At 36.0% G+C, this 19763-nt stretch overlaps 1 protein-coding gene across 5 annotated transcripts in view; it reads right to left on the reverse strand.

Annotated features, from left to right (window-relative positions):
* Nucleotides 1–19763, reverse strand: part of COL11A1 (collagen type XI alpha 1 chain) — a 151534-nt gene that overhangs the window by 98882 nt on the left and 32889 nt on the right. The window contains exons 5-9 of one of the 5 annotated variants that reach the window (XM_054073368.1): nt 18214–18342; nt 5618–5734; nt 5200–5346; nt 4914–5009; nt 2477–2722 (exon numbers count right to left, since the gene is read on the reverse strand). In XM_054073368.1, the coding sequence (XP_053929343.1) occupies nt 2477–2722; nt 4914–5009; nt 5200–5346; nt 5618–5734; nt 18214–18342 (735 nt within the window). The remainder of the gene's footprint in view (nt 1–2476; nt 2723–4913; nt 5010–5199; nt 5347–5617; nt 5735–18213; nt 18343–19763) is intronic. The other 4 variants (XM_054073369.1, XM_054073370.1, XM_054073371.1 and 1 more) reach the window with 4 other exon arrangements.

Genomic DNA, 19763 nt, shown 5'->3' on the forward strand with positions numbered 1-19763 from the left:
CAGCCCACAAAATGAAAGTAAGCAGAAGGTCTAAGAACCTGGTACAATAAGAACTGCAGCAACCTGTAACTGAAAGCTAAAGCTGGAATTGATCTGTGCTATGAAAAATACATCAGTAGCCCAAACTACATCAATCAGAAAATATTTAATACATGAGAAATGGAAATGCAAAAACTACATGCATACTTTTCAAATTATTGGCTATCATATTGATTTGTAGTTTTCCAATCAGATGCAACAGTTTATATCTCATGGTTTGCATTAGGACGTAGGACTTAAAATCAAAAATCTGTGTGCAAGGCACAAAGTTCTTTCTTTTCTTCTTTGAATATACATATTCTTGGCAACTAGGTCCCAAATGGACAGTAACCTTCAAGTTCCTAATTTCATTCATTAGGCAGCCACAACATGAAAATTAGTTTGAGAAGAGTCTGAGACTTCATAGCATGAATGGGAAAGGAGTTATGTGGCATTGTAACTATTAAATTTTCTATCATGGATAGCCAGTTATGCCTCCTAACTATATGAATTAGCATCAACTTCAAAATTCTTTTAGGGTGATATCTATGGGAAGTTTTGAGTTCAGGATTAAGGTAACAGAAGAACCTAAAAAAATAGGGTAATAACACTGCTAATGTTGAAAAACAGATAGATTAAAGTTTCCAACAAAGACATATATACATACTTTTCTTTAGAAGTACCTCTCTTGATTGCTAACATATCAACTGCAAACTAGAAATTAAAATCAGCACTGATCAGACAAAAATTTAAAATGTTTTTTTCATTTTTTTTCATTTTTTTTTATTTCATTAGAGTGATTCCACATTTACTCTAAAACTGATGGGGATTTGAAAACATTAAGGAAAATGTTACAGAATTTCAATATGAAATATTTCAGAAAGCGAAAACAGATATAGATTCACTGTTTATGCATTTAGTACTGATTTATAAATGCACAGATCTTACAGGTAACAATATAATAGTTTATAAAAATCAACTAAGAAGGGGTAGAGACGATTATGGTTTATTATGTAAATGAAAATTGGTTGTAAAAAATTACATCGGGTCTCCATTTTTTTGAGTTTCCAGGTACTAAGTACTTTTCATCTTCCCTTTTTAATCAAAAGTAGAAATCTATTTCTTCTAAATATATCCATATGTCAAAGGAAAATGGTATGATATGTCTGGTTTAGCAGATAAGAGTTGCAATAAAGCTAACACAGGTCAGAGCCTGGGTTCTGATTCAAGCTTCCTGACTCCTTCCTTCAGTTTTGTAGCAAGACATTTTAAGTTGAAATTTACACCAGTGGACAGAGCCTACACAGTCATTTGCTTAATGCAGGCAGAAACGGTGCCTTATGGGTGCTTTGTTTTGTAGATAATCTGACCTTTTCTGTGTCATTCTGCCACAGTGTCCCCATCTGTGCTAGAAGTGAAAAAGTAAGCTTGTATCACATTGCACAGATAAGGATCATTAAAAAATACAATGACCCCAACGGGGTTTAAAAAGGAGTGATAAATGAAACAGAAGTATGGGTTTCAGGGTTGGCAGAGAAAAGCAGCCTCACACCATTTGCTGCTATTTCTTGGATCCTTTGTAAACTGGAGTTTTGAGTTTGTGAGGAGAAAAAAAAGGTAAGGCCAAGCAAACTGCAATCAAAATTCGCATTCCCTCATATATATGTATATACAGGGCCTTCTCAATTAAAAATTCAAGTGGGAATTAATTTTGCTTCCTGTCTTAAGTCATATTAGAGTCTTTTTGTAGCTTCCACAACTGTGTAAATTTGTAAATGAGGATCTTGGCACAACTAAAGGAAAATTAAAGCCTTGCTGTTCAGCCTGTGATTAAGTCAGAGAAAAAGAAAGAGCTGTAAAACACGCAAAAAAGAGCATGATTCACAGGATCCACCATGTCATCCTATCTTCCTTTATATATACTGAGCTGTTAAATCACTCCTGCAAAGTCATAAACCTGTCACCATTGACAAAGCTTATTTTCATGGAAGGATTCAGACTTTCACCTTCCCACTCACGAATTTTCTCCTTGGGAAGTATCAAAAGCCATCGGATTCTAGACATTTCTTACAATATTCACGTAAAAATATTAATTACAGTACTTGTACCTGCACTAGAATTCACATTTGTTTCCAGCTTTAGCTGTAGTTTAGAAATACTTTTAACACTGCAAATGTTGTCATTTATCTTGGGAATTCCACCTCTTCTTTCCTTTCCCTCCCATCTTCAACCCTCCCTTACTCCCTTCAGCAAAAAGAGACAAACCCCCTGCATTTAGTAAACATAAAAAGTTCAAGAGTACTTAGAAGATGGGCTTGATCCAAAGCCTATCAAAAGTGAGACTATATCTACTATGTACAAGGATATCTTGATCAGGCGCTGTACAGTCCTGAGTCTGTATAACAATAAAAGAATTACTAAATTAAATAAATCTGCATTATTCCTTCAATCAACTTACGCTCGTTTCTGTGATATCGGTCTCTGCAGGAACACCTGGACCAAAGTCCTCATTAGTGGAATCAGTTGGTTTCTCTTCATATTCTTTATATTCATAAAAATCATATTCGCCTAAATCTCCATCTACCAGCAGATCAGATTCACTGAGGTCTACTCCTCTGCTTCCATATTCAGTTTCCTCAGTTTTTTTATCATAATCCTCTCCAGTTATGTATTCTTCAGCAAATACTTCTTCAACAGGATTTTGCTATTCGTATCAGTAGCAAAGATTCGGGAACAGGAGGAATATGTGGGTTATTGTTAGTAAAGCAATGTAAGCATACGCTGATCCACCATGATGACTTGTCAAAAGGAGAAAGAACAGTAGAACTGCAGCATGTTGTCTTTTAATTAGAGTCTGAAGGAATGGAAGTCCAGCCTTTCAGAGTAATTAAAAGATCTTTGTATAAGTAGCACAAAGAAGTAATGCTTTCATAAGCTTTTCTTTTTATTTCCAAAAACATTGAATTCAATCTATCCAGTACCTTAGGAGTACTGCTTGCTTAATGTTACTTTAGTGCCAAATATAGCTAAATTCTCTGCTTGGTTTCACACTTAGAAGCACTCATGAATGAACATATGCATCACAATGAGCAGTGAATACATTCCGAAGACCTTTTTACAATAACAATGTACAGGAAGTGCAAGCACCCGTTTAGTTAAGCCCAGCCTTCTTCATTATTTTGTACCTATAAATACCACTGCTGAGGTAAACATTACAAATTCTTTTCCCTGGTAATGCTTTTACAATTTCTTTATCATTCAAAAAGTCATGGTTCATGTCTGTATGGCAGTTAATATATTTTTTGGCTGAGTCAAATTCCACTTGAAAAATTCAGATTAATTTTAACATTTCTGAAATCTAAGCTTTCATCTTCAAGCTTGTAAACTGTCAAACCAACTTACAAGCACCAAAGCAGTTTAGGAGAATGCTATATTTGAGATGTACAAAACCATGTGTGAAAAAAAGAGGACTGCTTTATTCTGTTACAGAGGTCTTTTGAAAGGACAATTTAGAAAGAAATTGAAGTTCAGATATCTCCAATATGAGATGGATATTCTAGACGGTCAGACAAGCTGAACAAGTATAAACTTAGAAGTATATTAAAAAGCCAATCAACATATAGAGTAATTAAAATATCTTGATCTAATCATGTTGAAATACAATCAAAATAGAAGGCCAGATTCTGATTTAACTAATTGCCTTATTCCATTAGCTACAGGACTAAGACAGTTAGAGTACAGCTAGAGTAAATGCACATCTGAACCAATTCTAAGCCAAATTTTGCCTTTATGCAGAACTGCTCTCATTAAGAAGAGCATTTAGCACCTTCTATCTAGCTCATTACAACTGTACTATAGTACAATTGGACTATAATTACCCCAGAAACACAATTATTTAAATATGCTTCTGAGAGTGTGAGATGTAAACATGACGTTCAACAGAAGAACAATTTACAGTAGAATGACTAAAATATATTTTAATTCACCTTCACATTCCAAGGCACATAGGAGGAAAACCAAAAAACAAATAGGGACCCTTTTTCTCTTTTCAAATGTTGGGGGGGGCAGGAGGAGGGGGCTGTTTTGTACATCTTTCAAGCAACATATCTTCATTTTGAGAGGAAAATGTAGAAGAAAAATGAAAACAATATTCCTTATAATCAGCCATCATTTTTCTAAAACTAGCATTAATTAATACGCAGACATATTAATCAACACTGGCTTTAGGTGTAGTAATCTTAATATAACGTCCAGTCTTCTTGTTGTGGCTTTCTAAAAACGTGGTTTCTAACATAAGTCAAAATACTAATTTTATTTTTTTGTAGTTTAAAATATAATGATTCATTTGAATAGAAGCTCAGGGGAAAGCAAATAATTTGGGTTTGTTAGCTGAAGAACTATTAAAAGGAAATGATGGCTTCTGATTCAACTTCAGTATGCTGCTACGGTTGCAGCCATCCTTTGTCTTGTGTTAGGCTTTTTTTATCCTGCATCTTAAGAGTTACAAGAAAAATTAGAGACTTTGCTTCCTCTAAGAACAGGAGGACTATGTTTAGTATTTAAGCTCATTTATACTAGACATAGCTCCATTCACATTCACATAGAATGCAACAGCCCTGCATTCCCACAGCATAAATCACTGAATCATTTTCAGAATCATGAACTCTGCAGTTTAAGGATACAGCAGATCTCTACAGAATTAAGAGTTCTGCCTAAGAAAATAGTCGGTTCAAATACTGGCTAAGAAAGCATAAAATCACATTAATTGCTGTTATAGCTATGTATATTTACACAGACAGATGCTCATGCTTTTAAAATGGTTTTGGGCTTTATTAATCACTGAAACCTGGTGGGCAATTATTTTTGCCTATCATTTTTTCAAGAGTCTTTATTACCTCATTTGCTTCAGTAGTTCTGGCGGGAGCTTCTGTCTGGGGCCCATAGTCATTTTCAGCTATGCTATACTCTTGAAATCCATCAATAATGTTTGCCTAGTATTAAAGAAAAAATACATTATTAAAAAAATCCTGTAGGAAAAATGCAAGACTTATCACTTTTATTTGGGTTATGGTATTAGCCAGACGTATTCATCTAGTGGGGTTAGGTATATTTTTTCTTATTATCAGAGATCTTCCAGTCTTGGCCTGGGAAAGATCTTGATTATTTCTTGGCTGCCTTTACCCCTAGTTTGCCTTTTGTTGCTTCTTGATAACTTTTCTTCTTCTTGGATGCATATTTTTCAGATTTTTTTGTTGTGGCCTTTGGGGTTTTGTCCTTTGAGCTAGTGGCCACTGTCCTCTTCTTCTTTTTGACCATGGCTTTCTTTTTCTGCAAACGTTATGAAAGATGGAATGGGAAAACATAAATAATATGAAAAGAAAATTGAGAAAGCATGAATGAAAGAAGGGTAACCAAACGTGAGACGAATGCTGTCAGCCGTGAGACCTTCCATCTCTAACTGAAAGCAAGTGTTGCAGTTACAGAGTAAAGAAATGAGTGAAAGGAAAACATTAAGCTTTTATACAGAAGGCACAAACTGACAAACCATGTTGTAGAGGACAGCTGGACACCACACAACAAACAGATCAGATTCTGTTACCTCTGTTTGTGCTACTGTCTCTTCGAATAGTGAGGGTCCCTCTGTTACAGACTCAGTTTCTTTATAATCTGCATCCCCATACTCATAGTCATATTCGATAAAATCTTCTGGTGTGTACTACATTGCAAATGGAAAAATATCAGGCATTCCCATGTTAGTGGTAGCAAACTAGATTAGCTATACCAGAAAGCATCTTAACCTTTACTTAGAAGTAAAGCTTAAGAAAATTAAGGTAGTATGAACAATTCAATACAGTTATTCATTTGGGGAGAAAATACAATTTCTTTCAAAGCACGATACAAAAGTAATAAAAAAGCAAGTAGTAATGCCAGGAAAAAACTCTCTTTTATTGGCTTGCACAGAAGATCGACTATAATTTGAATCACTATGAGCACCAACTGACCTCTGTGAAATCATACATTCATTTAATCGTTAAATGGCAAATAATGCTTCTTTTTACCTATACCTTTTCACCTGTGTTTTTTTCAAATGACGAGAAGAACAGAGAGATGCCAATATCTGACATGAATAGGGTAAATAATTTCAGATAGAGGAAAGAGGCCGCAACTCACAAATAACCTTTGTTACACTCCTCTTGTTTTCTGAAGAGTTCTCAAAAACAGGGCAGCACCATGGTACACATTGCCTGAGCAATGCTTCACTTGTATAACTTCACTTAAAGGTCAGATCCTCAGCTGCTGTAAATTGCTCCATAGCTCTTTTATCTATAATAACTAGTATCAAATGAAGATTTGGCCCACAAAACTTTTACAAGAGACAATGGGTTTAGAATTGGCTTGTGTAAAGTGAGCACAATCTAGGGAGCCAGGAACTCCTGAGCTGTAATCTTGGCTGTGCCATGAAGATACTGGTCTAGATACCAGGAGCACTCATCGTGCCTGAAAAGAAAGGGCAGCGTTAACTATCTTGCCACTCCTATCATGCTTAAAGTTACAGGAACTATTTGGTTCTGTAAATTAAAGCAGTCTCATGGCTGCCACCAATTCTCTTTATGTCCCCAGGAAGCCAAAGGAATGTGGAATTGTGGCCAGAATCTGGCAAAGTGTCTGCTTTCCCTTGTTTAGGAAGGAATATTCTAATGTGCCTCATGTGAATTAGCCATTTCTGAAATCTCCTCTGCTGCTACAAGTCACCATCATTGTCTGTAAGATGAACACAATATGTTTGTTCCATTAGATGGCAAAGAGGGTAAGTACATTACACTTCCAAATTACTTTCAGGACTCATAGAAGCCATAAATAGCATCAGCATCAGAAAGACATTGACATTTTATAAGAAGTTATGAATGAGATTAAAATAGATCTCCGGATTCCAAAATAAACTGTACCATGTGCCCGAATTACCTGTTTAACTGATTTCCCTGGAAAAGCTTTTTGATACAATTCTTGTACTTTAAATCTTAGTGCACAGAAAATACGAAGAAGTTGATTTCTGCAGGAAGCATGAGACTAAAAGACCTTAATCGCTTAAAAATCCCTTTACGTGGGTTTCTGTTACTTCACTTCTGTGACTTCTCTGAGTCCTACTATGACCAACAGCTTTTCTTAAAAAGAAGATACTGGTTTTTTTAAGAAGCCAGATGCATTTTCTTTGATTGCCCTTCTGATTACGCCTACGCCCATGCATATATAACTTGGTTAGCAATGAGATTTGGTAAACATATGGAAAGAATTCAACATACTTTTGGTAATTGTCCAAAACTATACTGCATGCTAATAAGAGAACTTCAAATTGCACTTAAATAATAAAATATTTATCATTTTAGGCGGAAAATATACTCTCTGTGAAATATTTTGGTGCTTTTTACCTGCCTGTTATATAATGTAAGCAATGCTTATGATTTCATCAGTAGGGTCAATGGCATCACAGAATTAAGTTGATAGTTTTCAAAACCAGCAGCATTTGGACTTAAATCTGGTAAGTAATATGTGATACATAGATTCATATGTTCAACAGATTAAGATTTAGTCCTAATCCCAGTGAAGTCAATTAAACATCATTGACCTGTAAACGATGCCATTCAAGGGTCTCATGGGTATATACACATGTGTAAGTATATAAAAATGTTTTCTGTTTCATGCAATTCTGGAAATGCAACTCAATACAACTTGTTTCTAATGAAGTAAGCCACTAACATGCCAAAAAGAAAACACAGGGACAAGTCTGTAGGAGACCATAAGCAGTTCACTTAAAGGAAGTTAAAAAAAAAGAGAATAACCACATGGATAAAACCAGCCTTTCTGAAATAGTTACAGAATAGCATTTAAATTGCTGCATTTCATTGGAAATTATAAAAATGTGCGCAAATGCATAAATTAGATTTGCTTTTCTTCTGTCAAGAAGTCTATGCAAACTAGATTGATCTACAATAAAAAAGTCTTCTGTGGAACACATCTCTTCAAATGAATGAATAGATATGAAAAGAAGTCTTTCTGCCCCATCAGCGACAACCCATTACACACTTCTAAATGTTTCCTCTGCCAAAAAAACAAGAATCAAACACTCTGCTATGTAATTTTTATTGGTACCAAACCAATAGACATTACTCATGTTAAATATTATCCAATATCCTAACAGATAAAAGGAGGAACATTTTAGAATGAATTGCTGTTTCATTACCTGGATTTAAATTTAAATATGTTGTTAGGTATTTTTTCAATAACTTCCACATGCACAGATTCCTTCTTAGTAAGCATTGTAAACCTATTCTGAAACTGGAAGGACTCATTCCATCATTCCTCTTGACCAATTAAAAATTAAAATATAATTTATTTATATAAAATATAACTCAGTGTTGTTCAGGACTATAACTGTTTTCCAAATCTCAGTAGTAAGGCTTCCCTCAAGGTAAGCTGAATGACTGTGCTGAATTGTGCCAACTATGTGACTTATAAAACTACAGCAGTGGGTTACAAAAAGTTCTTTAGAGGCCATAAACTAGACAAATGTGGGCTGGGGAAAAAAAAAAAAGGAAAAAAAAAAACTATGCCAAGTATGTTAGAATTAAAAAAGAAAGTGGTGAATAGATTGATATTTATGCTAAGATCTGCCAGAGGCACAGTTTGGAAAGCCAGACATTTATGAATGAGAACTGGAAAACACTCATACAAAAAAAAAAAACATGAGTATGTGGAGAGATCTATTGCATCATGTATAATCACACAGAAAATACATTACATTTGGGCATTTGGGTTGCAATGATATGCTGGGACACAGAAGGAAAGAACAGGAATGGATGAGAAATGGGGAATGCCAGTTTCCGTGCTGGAATCAGATTACTGTTAAGCAATCGAAGATCTTCTCCACGGACTTTTTTTCTTCCTTTTTAAGAGCACAGTATCAGAGGGGTATTACGGAAATTCTTGAATCTACAAGCTAGGAGACGTGGCCACCACGCTGAAACTGTATTCAAGCAGTTTCTGATTGGCAGTGCTTTGTAGACCCCAGGTGCAAGAGATACAAATGGGAACATGCAGTAGCCCTAAAGTTCCTACATAGAAAGACCCTGTTCTTAGCAATCCTTCCTTTCCTGACGTTTCTTTCTGAAAGATCAGCAACCCAAGTCTTTCACACTCGTCAATAAACAGAAAGAATATGCTTTGTACTGCACTGCACATGTTCGGTTGCAGCTAATAAAATATAGATGCAAAACCTTTCAGGTGCACCTTCCTCAGGCACAATCTGTCCAGCTGGAGGAATACTTCCCAACACCCCTAACTGGTGTAAAGGTGTACTTCAGAAATATCGTTTAGTATCAACTCAAGATGATAAAGGCTATCCTCATTTTTAAGATGAGACCTCAGGATTGATGAAAGACTGTCATGTGAGGAGTAAATTTACAAACACTAAGAATTAATGTTACCATTAATGGAGTGTTATTGTTAATGTCAGTTAGCAGAGCGAATAAGGGGGCTTTAGTCCCATGCTGTGAAGCTGGCAACTCACACTGCCAGTAACAGTCAAAATTGGATGTGTGGCACATATCCCTATTTTTTTTCCTGGAGCTACACAACTACAAGGTACGACCCACTCAGTTAGAGGACTCAACAAACCTTGAAAGAAGTGCCTTGACATCTTGGCTGCTAACATTTCTGAGTGCAAAACCCATGCTACTTCAGGCCTTGCCATTAGTTCACAGAAGCTGGGGAATTCACAGAAATCTGTCATGGTTGCAACTGCTAATCAAAGGAAAGTGAATAAGGGAACTCTTGAAAACATAGGAGAAAGCATCTAGAATTTCAAAATTAATGCAAATGGAAAAGTATCTTCTGCCACTTTCAAATTTATTCAAGACTACTAACACAAGCAAAATTCAAAGCAGGGAATGAAAGCAATCACAACAGAGATGAAGAGTGTATTTGGAGACAGCAGCATTTGTTTTGTTAGCTATATACCAAAGGAAGATATTACTGGCCAAGAATGCAGCCAGAGGATCAAGGAGATGGAACGGGATTTAAATGGACACTCAGCATGTGGATCATTCTGATCCTTCTGTGGGTACAGACACAGACAAGTACAAAATATACCTACCATATCTGCAGAGCATTACTTCAGTCCTGCTCAAGAGATCCATCTATGAAAGTTTACCTAAACCCTAATACTGCTAGATAATAGGATGACTAGAGATCTGAGATAACAGACATGAGATCCCTCAAGTCCTCACAGTAATAGCAAAATATACAACTGAATTACATTTCCAAGTAATTTCACATGAATATAAAAAAAGATTGACTCAAAATTATATCTTTAACTTCGACAATAGCTGGAACTTGATGAAGGATTTCAGCTAAGAGACATCAGGTAACACACTTCAAATGTGATGCAATTTTCTGTTGGTTTGGTTTTTTTCTGCTCTTGTAAGACCACCAATAGTTACAGAACAGCCATTCTTGTAATGAATATTGCATATGACTGTTTTCATGCAAATAAAAGGAAGAATAAAACCTGCTGTCTCTTGATGGGACAAAATCTTTCCACTATGACCTCATACTTTCTTGAACAGAGTGATTATATTACACTACCAGATCATCATGCAATTCCAATTAAAGAGATGAACTGTTTTCTTCATCAGAAGAATTTTAAAAGCAGAAGACCAGCAGCATACAAGGCCTATTTCAACTGTGGAATTATTTAAATATTCTGAAAACAGCCTTACTTTGAAAATTAGTTCTTCTTCTATCCATACTCTAAAAAACCTACCACCCCCAATTCCAAGATGTAGATTTTAGCAATATTTGCTTTCCCTTCCCAATAAGGAATTAAAACTTTAAATCCTAAATCAAAGAACTGTCATAAGCTCAATTTTTCCATTGCCTAAAGATTATGCTAAATCGTGCAGCTAGCTAAAGAGGCAAAGGTGACTTTGAAACATTCTAGGCCCATTAACACTTTGAAAAATGTAATGAAATACAGGATGCCAAGTAAAGTGAGAGTTTAAAACATCATGTGCAGCAAAATAAATAAAGAAATGTAGATGCAAATCTTAGGGCAAAAGGAATGTTAAAAGATTTAAAGGATGGCCTCTTCTACTACAAAGTCCCTATATTGTTCATAAAAGTGACAAAAGCAAGGAGATAAAAGGAGATAAGAACAAAAGCCTACAAAGACAGCCTCTGTCAAAATAATAACAAGATAGCTAAGGTTCTTTATTACATTAATTGTTTTAAGAAATAAACTAGTAAAACTAGAAAAAGAAAAAAAAAGCTAGTAAGATCACTATTTTTAACACCTGCTAAGTTAGCTGACTGCAGTCCTAAAAATGACATAAATAAAATTATTATCTTTCTGTATTCTTCAGGAAACTAGTCTTTCTGATCAGTCAAATGCCTGAAGGGACATTAAACTAACATAGTCTGAAAAGATGCCCGAAGCCCCCAAGCTAACATATTTGGGGGCCATTTGCACCTTTACTTTACAGAGTTCATTTCATTAAAGGCAAACATTTCAATATTTCAAGTAATCTATTAGTTCGGGATAGGTCCAAAATAAATGAAGCAGAGTTCCTTTGGGGAGCTATTTCTTCAGCAGAAGTCAGAAGGTGTGATTTATTGGGTTGCAGAAGAATTTGAAAGCCTAATAGCTGGGTCTGTCAAAAGCTAGACCAACCAAGCAATATGCTGACCAACGTCAAGGAAGATGAAGATTGGCTAGGTCTTTCCCTGCTCTAATTTCTGAGGAGCTAGCCAAGCATACATGATTGAACTGAAACTGAATTTAATACATTTCCATTTACAGAAGAAAGGGTTTTGTAAACAAGATAAAGGCCAAATTATTCACAAGGTATTTATAAGAAAACCATAGGTACCTAACTTCCTTAGGGAAAAAAATCCTGATAACTTTAAAATATAATTTCATCACCCTATTTGATCCTTAAAACCTATTTATGTACTCAGTATTAAACACACTTAATGATTATTGAATTAATCTTAAAGCACAGTGTAAAAAAAAAAACCAAACTCTGAAAAATCAGCAGAACAGAGTGAAAAGCTTAAATAAATCAACAAAACAAAAGAACCTTTCCTCCCAAAGAGGAGACAAATGGCCAATTTGCCACTGTGTTCATGAACACTGTGACAGATAAGAAATTAAACAGATTTTGCAGAGCATGTACACAAAAGATAGTCAAGAACTATCCAGTTAAATCAACTTTGTTTAGACATACATTATAGTTACTTGGACCCAGGAAGGGACTGATATAATTAAAATGGTAGTGGAAATACAAGATCCAGGTCCAAAGCTTGTATCTTGAAATACTTGGGTTGCTGCTACCTAACCCCCTATATGACAGGGGAGGTTATGGAAAAGGATGCAGGAGGTTGATCTTGGTTAGGTAGGAGGATGGCATGGGAATCAGAATAGCACAGCTGAGAAAGTCTGCAGAGAAGGGTAGACATGTTTTCCCTTTACAGGCTGGCTAGGTCTCTGCCTTTATTAACAGCTTGCTGCTTTTGTGAATCCCATTGTGAGATGGTTTGATTCCGCCTAAGCTTTATTTAGAGTAAACACAGCACTTAGTTCAGGGATAAAGGCAACTTGCAAGTCAAAAGTCGGCATTGAAATCCTCTGTGTTGCATCACCCAAACTGCAATTTGAATCTGATGCTAATGTAAAAGGAAAATGCAACAAGAAAAAGAAAATCTCAATATAGCACATAAGGCATCTTTGATTATAAATCAGTGTCTGGTAAACTTACATATGAGAGCAAAGTCAAGGTCTTAAGGTCTTGAGACAACTCCAAACATCTTAAAAAGCAAGTACCACACTCTGGATGTTGCAATGAAGTGTTGTCCTTTCTCAGGTTCATTTAATGGAAGATCTCTACAATACATTCCATCAGTGTGCCCAGGTGGCCAAGAAGGCCAATGGCATCTTGGCTTGTATCAGAAATGGGGTCACCAGCAGGTCCAGGGAGGTGATTCTCCCTCTGTACTCGGCACTGGTGAGACCGCACCTTGAATACTGTGTTCAGTTCTGGACCCCTCACCTCAAGAAGGATGTTGAGGCTCTGGAGCGTGTCCAGAGAAGACCAACAAAGCTGGTGAGGGGGCTGGAGAACAAGTCTTACAAGGAGCGGCTGAGAGAGCTGGGGTTGTTTAGCCTGGAGAAGAGGAGGCTGAGGGGAGACCTTATTACTCTCTACAACTACCTGAAAGGAGGTTGTGGAGAGGAGGGAGCTGGCCTCTTCTCCCAAGTGACAGAGGACAGGACTAGAGGGAATGGCCTGAAGCTCCGTCAGGGGAGGTTCAGGTTGGATATCAGAAAAAAATTCTTCACAGTAAGAGTCATTGGCTACTGGAACAGGCTGCCCAGGGAGGTGGTCGAGTCACCTTCCCTGGAGGTGTTTAAGGAACGGGTGGATGAAGTGCTTAGGGACATGGTTTAGGGAGTGTTAGGAATGGTTGGACTCGATGATCCAATGGGTCCTTTCCAACCTTGTGATTCTGTGATTCTGTGATTTTTCCCATTTTATGGTTTGCAAGGTTCTTTTAGTCTAGATGAAAATCTCCACCTTTGACCCCAACAAATGCATAAACAATTCTAACAGCTGAACTGGAAAGATGGAATAGGGAGGAACTGAGCACAGAGAAGGAAAGGACTCATTTAAGCCAGCAAAAACTACAACACTGGCTATCTGATTGTTTGTTCCTTTGCGGAAAGAATCAGTGCTTTTAGCTTACAATCAGCTAAACAAAGTAGTTTTGCCTTTATACCAACATCATCTTACCAAACTTTTCTTTCCAGATTTTTTTTTAGTAGTCTAAAAATCATTCAGCTTTTCAGAATAACTCCATCCTCAGATTGTGAAATTGCCAGGAAACCACAAAGGTGTATGATAACAAGAGAAATCCTATTCAGTTTCCTAAGTGCAACTCCACAAACATAATTTACTATTTCACTGGTAAAAGTCACCACTTTCTTTGGGCTCTGTAGTCAGTGCTGGAAACACAAGTTAGTAGGCTCTGCAATCACATAATTTGTCTCTTTCCTCTAAGCCATTCAAAGGCTCAGAGATGTAAGGCCAGGAGGTACCATCCTGTATACTTTCAGACTTCAAAACTTCTTACAGTCACCATGCAACTGTGCTAACAAAAGTATAAATGGCATTTCCCAAAACTTTTAGAAAGGTACCTATCCTTGGCTTGAAGATGTTTAGAGATACACCATGCTTATTCCTAATAATTTAATAGATTGTTTCCTATCTGCAATTATCTAACTTTCTTTTTTTCCACACACCTCCCATTCGTCTACAGACAATATTTTCCTTCTGTGATGGCTCTTTGCATGTGCTAACTCAGCAATATCTCAAGCTTTTGTCATTATTGCAAGCAAGTCGCACACATTAAGTTTTTCCAGTTCCTAAAGTCACAACAATTATGTAACGTTTATTTTAATCATTTCCAGTTTTGCAATATTTGTGATTAAACATCAAGACTATATGTAACGTTCCAGCGTATGTTTCATCCAACAGCATACAGAGAAGTAATATCTCCTCTGTATTCTTATTCCTTTGTTTACAAATGAAGACATGCATTGCATTTTTTGGTTAGTTTTGTTTTCAGTGCTTATGTACAAACTGTTTCCCCACTTTAATAACCACAATCTTTTGAGGCTACTGTTCAACAAATATTTTCAGCTTGTCCTGGCTTAAAGCCAAAAGCTGACATCGAAAGACAAAACCCTGTCTAGTCTTTATCCCAGTGTTCCTTCTTCACTTTATCACCCCCAAAGTTTGTGTGAAAACATAGCAGATCAAACCAGGAAATCAATCTAGCTACACATTAATCTTTTCATGTTGGCTTTCAGCTTGGTTAGTATCCGAGTCTGGTAAATTATGTACCCCCAAAATTCCTTTCACTAATACAACAGCAGATGAAGCCCACAGACGAGGACAACCTGCTGTACATGAAAGGTTCTTTTGTAACACACGCAAGCAGGCTGTATTGCAGTATATATTTGTTAGTTCTTTTTGTTTGTGCTGTATTTCTTTCTTTCTCTTGTACGTGTGTAACATTGCCTTTAGTCGTGTTATCATCACTGTTCACTGCTCTGCAATATCATGACTGATGCATTTTAATAGCATCCATTTTACTTGCTAGCACGATTCCTAAGAAACTCCACCAAAAAGGTAACTCAGTCATAGTGCTCTGTTTAGTTATTTCTGAAATAAGGGAATTAGATTTGAATATGCTTGTCAGATACTTTCTCTTTACCATACAATGCCTTTTTTTTTCATTCAAATATCATATGTTGAGAAATCAGAAGATTTAATAAGGTCTATGTCTATAAACTCTATCAGATATCACTATTGAACTTGTAATGTCCTCAAAACATGAAATCAGGTATTGTGAAACCACTGCTTTCCATGTAGCTTGGCTATAATTATATTTTTATCTTTTAATGCCTTTAATGCAATTGACAGTTTAAAAATTGGCATTGCTATCTTCTACAACTTCTTCCACTACCTAAATAAGACTTGTTACATTTTCTTCCTTAAAATAGAAAATCTATGTGATTTGATAGGCTGCATCGTGAAAGACAAGAAAGCAGTCTGCTTTAACAAGCTGCTTTTTTATCATTTAGCAAGCAATTCTATAATCCTAGGCTAATCAGTCACTTATTCTATTGCATATTCATCACATTGGTAGTATTGCTGATGTGATTACTTCACATACTAATACATAGCATGTTAAAGAGAACCATTGACTTCACTGGGAATATTCATACAAAGTTACACATAAACTCACGGATAGCAACAAGGAAATTGTGTCTTAGTTCAGAAAGCAAAACTATTCAATCACCACTCAGAGCAATAAAAGGAAGGAAACAGAAAAGGCAGTTCTCAATGTTTTTAATCTTTTGTCTCAAGTTTTTTCAAATTCATTTTAATAGGTTACATTACAAATTAAGATCTTTCATTTGACTTTTTTTCTCTGTAGGTGCTCCCACAAAGTGTAGGTGTTATTACAGGGGAAAAAAATAGGACTTAGAAAAATATATAAGAAGACATTAAATCCAAGACAATTTCTGCAATGGCTGCTGAATTTAATGATATTTGCTGACTCCATTGGTGGCGGCGTTAGACTACAGATGATCTCTACCCAAGGAGAACAGCTCCAATTGTTTGATTTTAGGGTTCCCTTTATTTGTTTGGTGCTCACAGATTGTTTTCAATAGATGTGCAGTATATAACTGGGAGTTCTCTATGATGAGCATATTACTATAACGTGCAAATAGTTTTTATAATTATGATGTGGCTTATTTTTCTTTTGATCTACAAATGAGTGTAGTTTTGATATACTATAACATTTGACAGCAGGAGATTTAGCAGGTTATCCATTATGGGAGGAATGTAATCTCTGAGCTCTTTTATTCATATTCTACATCCTTTAGAAACACTGAGTCACACTGATATTTCATCAGTAGCCATTACTAATAATTGAGTCAAGTACTTATTCTTCTTTATCTAGAACAGATTTTGAACTTGCAGTCTGATCCCAAGTAATTTCTGTGAACTCCAAGCCTTGCCCACATGCATTACACTAAAGGACAGGAGTCATTACTGCCATCAGCGGTGGCCAGAGCAAGAAAATATTTGCAATGTCTCTAAAAATTGTTAACTCTTGCTTAGGAGTTGATGTGAGTTTGGAAGTGACAAAACTCTCAACTTAGTTAAACCATTTTAAGTATTTAGATATATTCCTCTTCAAGAAAAGTGACAAAGGCATAATTTTAACAAACTTTTCCCACAAAGATCAGCTAACTAGACTGGCTATTGTTCAGTCTTGCTTCAAAGTAGAAAAGCACTAGCCTATCCAAACCTTCCAAATCTTCATACAGGAAAAAGAATCAGAGTCCTAAGACACATAGTAGCGAATCCCAGGAAAGTTCCCATTTCCTTGACATGTAATAATGAAAAAAATACTAATTTGATTTTTCTATCTATTATTTTCTTCTCATAAAACATCAGCAACACCCTTTCTATCAGTTCTGTTTTAGAATATAGCGCATGGAGATCCATATAGCCAGGTACACAGAGAGAAGGTCGTACAGGGTCGTCAGAAGAGAACAGACTCCATACACCGTAACACAGTGTAAAGGCCTCTGCCCACGTGTAATTGACCTGAGACATCTTGAACCGTACCTCTGATGCAATGGATCTGGAAGTCCTTTTGAAATGTTCTGGGCCATATGTATCTCAGTCACTTGACAACATAATTTTCAGTCAGATTGAATAAACAGTAAAACCAAATAAAAATATCATGTATTTAAGAAAAGCACTGTCTCAAAATTGGCTCAAAGTGGGCATATGAGAACAAGTCAGCAAGTTTTTAATTGTGATCTCTTGAGCAATCAGCAACAATAACCAGTCAGATCACACACAGTTCTGTGCATGCTAACCGTCTAGAGTCAAGTTCAATTAAGACTAGTTACATTTTGCAAAACCTTTCTACTTTACAGTGTTTGATGCAAATATTTAGAATGTATGCACCACATACAACTGACCCTCAGAGGTCTCATCTGAGAAATATCTTGACCATAGTGAATTACTCATCTTATGGCTGTGCGAACTGTCTACAGTGACAAATGAGACAAATCCAACTCTACTTGGTCCCTGTTTATATTTACCTATGAGTGGCTCTGGCTGAAATAATTTTGTGTGCGCATGCATTTGTACACTGCACAAAGCTCATTAGAATACATTGCATTTCTAGCAGAAGTTGTTAGTAATTACAGAATATTCATAGCTCCCATACCTTTCAAATGTGACATTTGACGGTACTCAGCATCAGTGAAATCAAAAACATACACAGAAAGAGCAAATAGGTACAACTAAACAAACTCATACCGCTATCAGTTTTTAAGGAATTACAATATGACTTTGTTGAGCGTGCTGGACATTTAAACACCAGTTCCTTCAAAAGTTTGACATAAATAAGTTGTCAGCAAAAATGAATGCGCTTCTGCAATCTTTCTCCCTCATGCCTAGAACTACGCATGCCATTTAGCTGTTAATGGTCCTTGGGTAACAACCACTAATGTGCAATAAATCTAGTAATACATGACTGATTACTCACCTCATCAACTTGAGGGTCTTGAGCCTGAGCAGCCTTGGGCACTGGGGAATCACAGTCTGGGCTATAATGCTCACAGTAGTCATATGCAGCTCTGGGATCAGCAATAATCAACAACTGCTGGATCTCACCCTGCAGGAAAGCATATGCACATTAAATAACAAACACAAACCATTGCCTACAGTTCGTACACAAGAAGTACAGAGTTTTTATTCCGAAAACACAACTAGGTACATGTTATATAAACATTTGTGCTTATAAATAACATAGCTACTTAATGTCTGGAAAAATTTACTTAAATTTTGGAAAACATCCTAACTACTGTCCACATGGCAAAACAACGCAAATTAATACCAAACAGACTAGGTACAAAATTCTGGCTTAAATTGCTCTCTAGTTAGGAAAGGAGAGGGTGGGAAGGTGTTACCTCTGCTCTGTTATTTTCTTGCTGTTTATTTACTTCTTTACTGGGAGCCATTTTAAATTCCTAAGATTTAATGCAAGACACTTCCTATTACCGGCATGCAGCTGAGCATGCAAGTGATCAAAAATATAATTCTGAGCGCTCACATCACATCTGTACTCTCAAAAATGGGAGAAAATAAAATAAAAATAAAAATTTTAACAGCTAATGACCATTATTTTCACCTTTGTTCCCGTATACCATATGTAAATACAACATCACAGTAAAGAGATCCACTATTCTGGATAATAAAAGTGGCTCTGCTGAGATCCCCTACAGAGACCCTGTATGTTTATCATTTTCCACAGAAAGCTGACTGGTATCCAGTGCATTTCTTAAAATACTGGTACCACTTAAACATCGTTAGGCAAATTGCTGCCAACATTTCCACTATAAATTTCCTCATTCGGGAGCTTCTTATCCTGTCACGAAAATAAGGTTGTTGAAATTTGGCACATGCTCTTTGTCAAAACTCATCAACCTCAATGGCCCATTATTCCCCAGGGGGAAGGTAAGACAAGGAGGATTTTTAAGCTTTTATATACTTCTAATATAATTTTTTTTTTTACCAAAAAGGGGGCCAAAGGAATAACTTTGTTAGCATACCTGTGCACATTTTGTCTTCAAAAAGAAAATACAATGACTGATGGAATTGTACAGCTAGGAAAATTCACAATTATCTCAATATTTCAGGAATTGCTTTACATCTTTAACAGTAGCCTTTAACACACTGACAAAATTAGAAAATATTTTCAAATAGTAAAGAATAATTTATATCACTCCTTCCTTTCAAAAGGAAGAACCGTAGAAAGAAGCAAAAACCCCACAAACTAAGAAAAAAATCAAACAACCTTCCACAATTTTCCTAGTTCTACAATATTTTTTACTAACTTACTTAACATAAAATATGAAATATATATTTCCTTAGCACATAATGGCTATACATTACAAACCTGTTTTTTACAATACTCTCAATTCATTTTACTTTATAGAGTCATGTGTGTCGCAGATTTATTTAGAGTTGGAATATATTTTTTTTAAGCTTTGAGAAATACTATAAAAGCAGCAGCTTGTTGCTCTGCTAGTGGTT

The sequence above is a fragment of the Cuculus canorus genome, chromosome 8, assembly GCF_017976375.1.
Source record: "Cuculus canorus isolate bCucCan1 chromosome 8, bCucCan1.pri, whole genome shotgun sequence".
In the NCBI taxonomy this organism is placed as follows: Eukaryota; Metazoa; Chordata; class Aves; order Cuculiformes; family Cuculidae; genus Cuculus; species Cuculus canorus.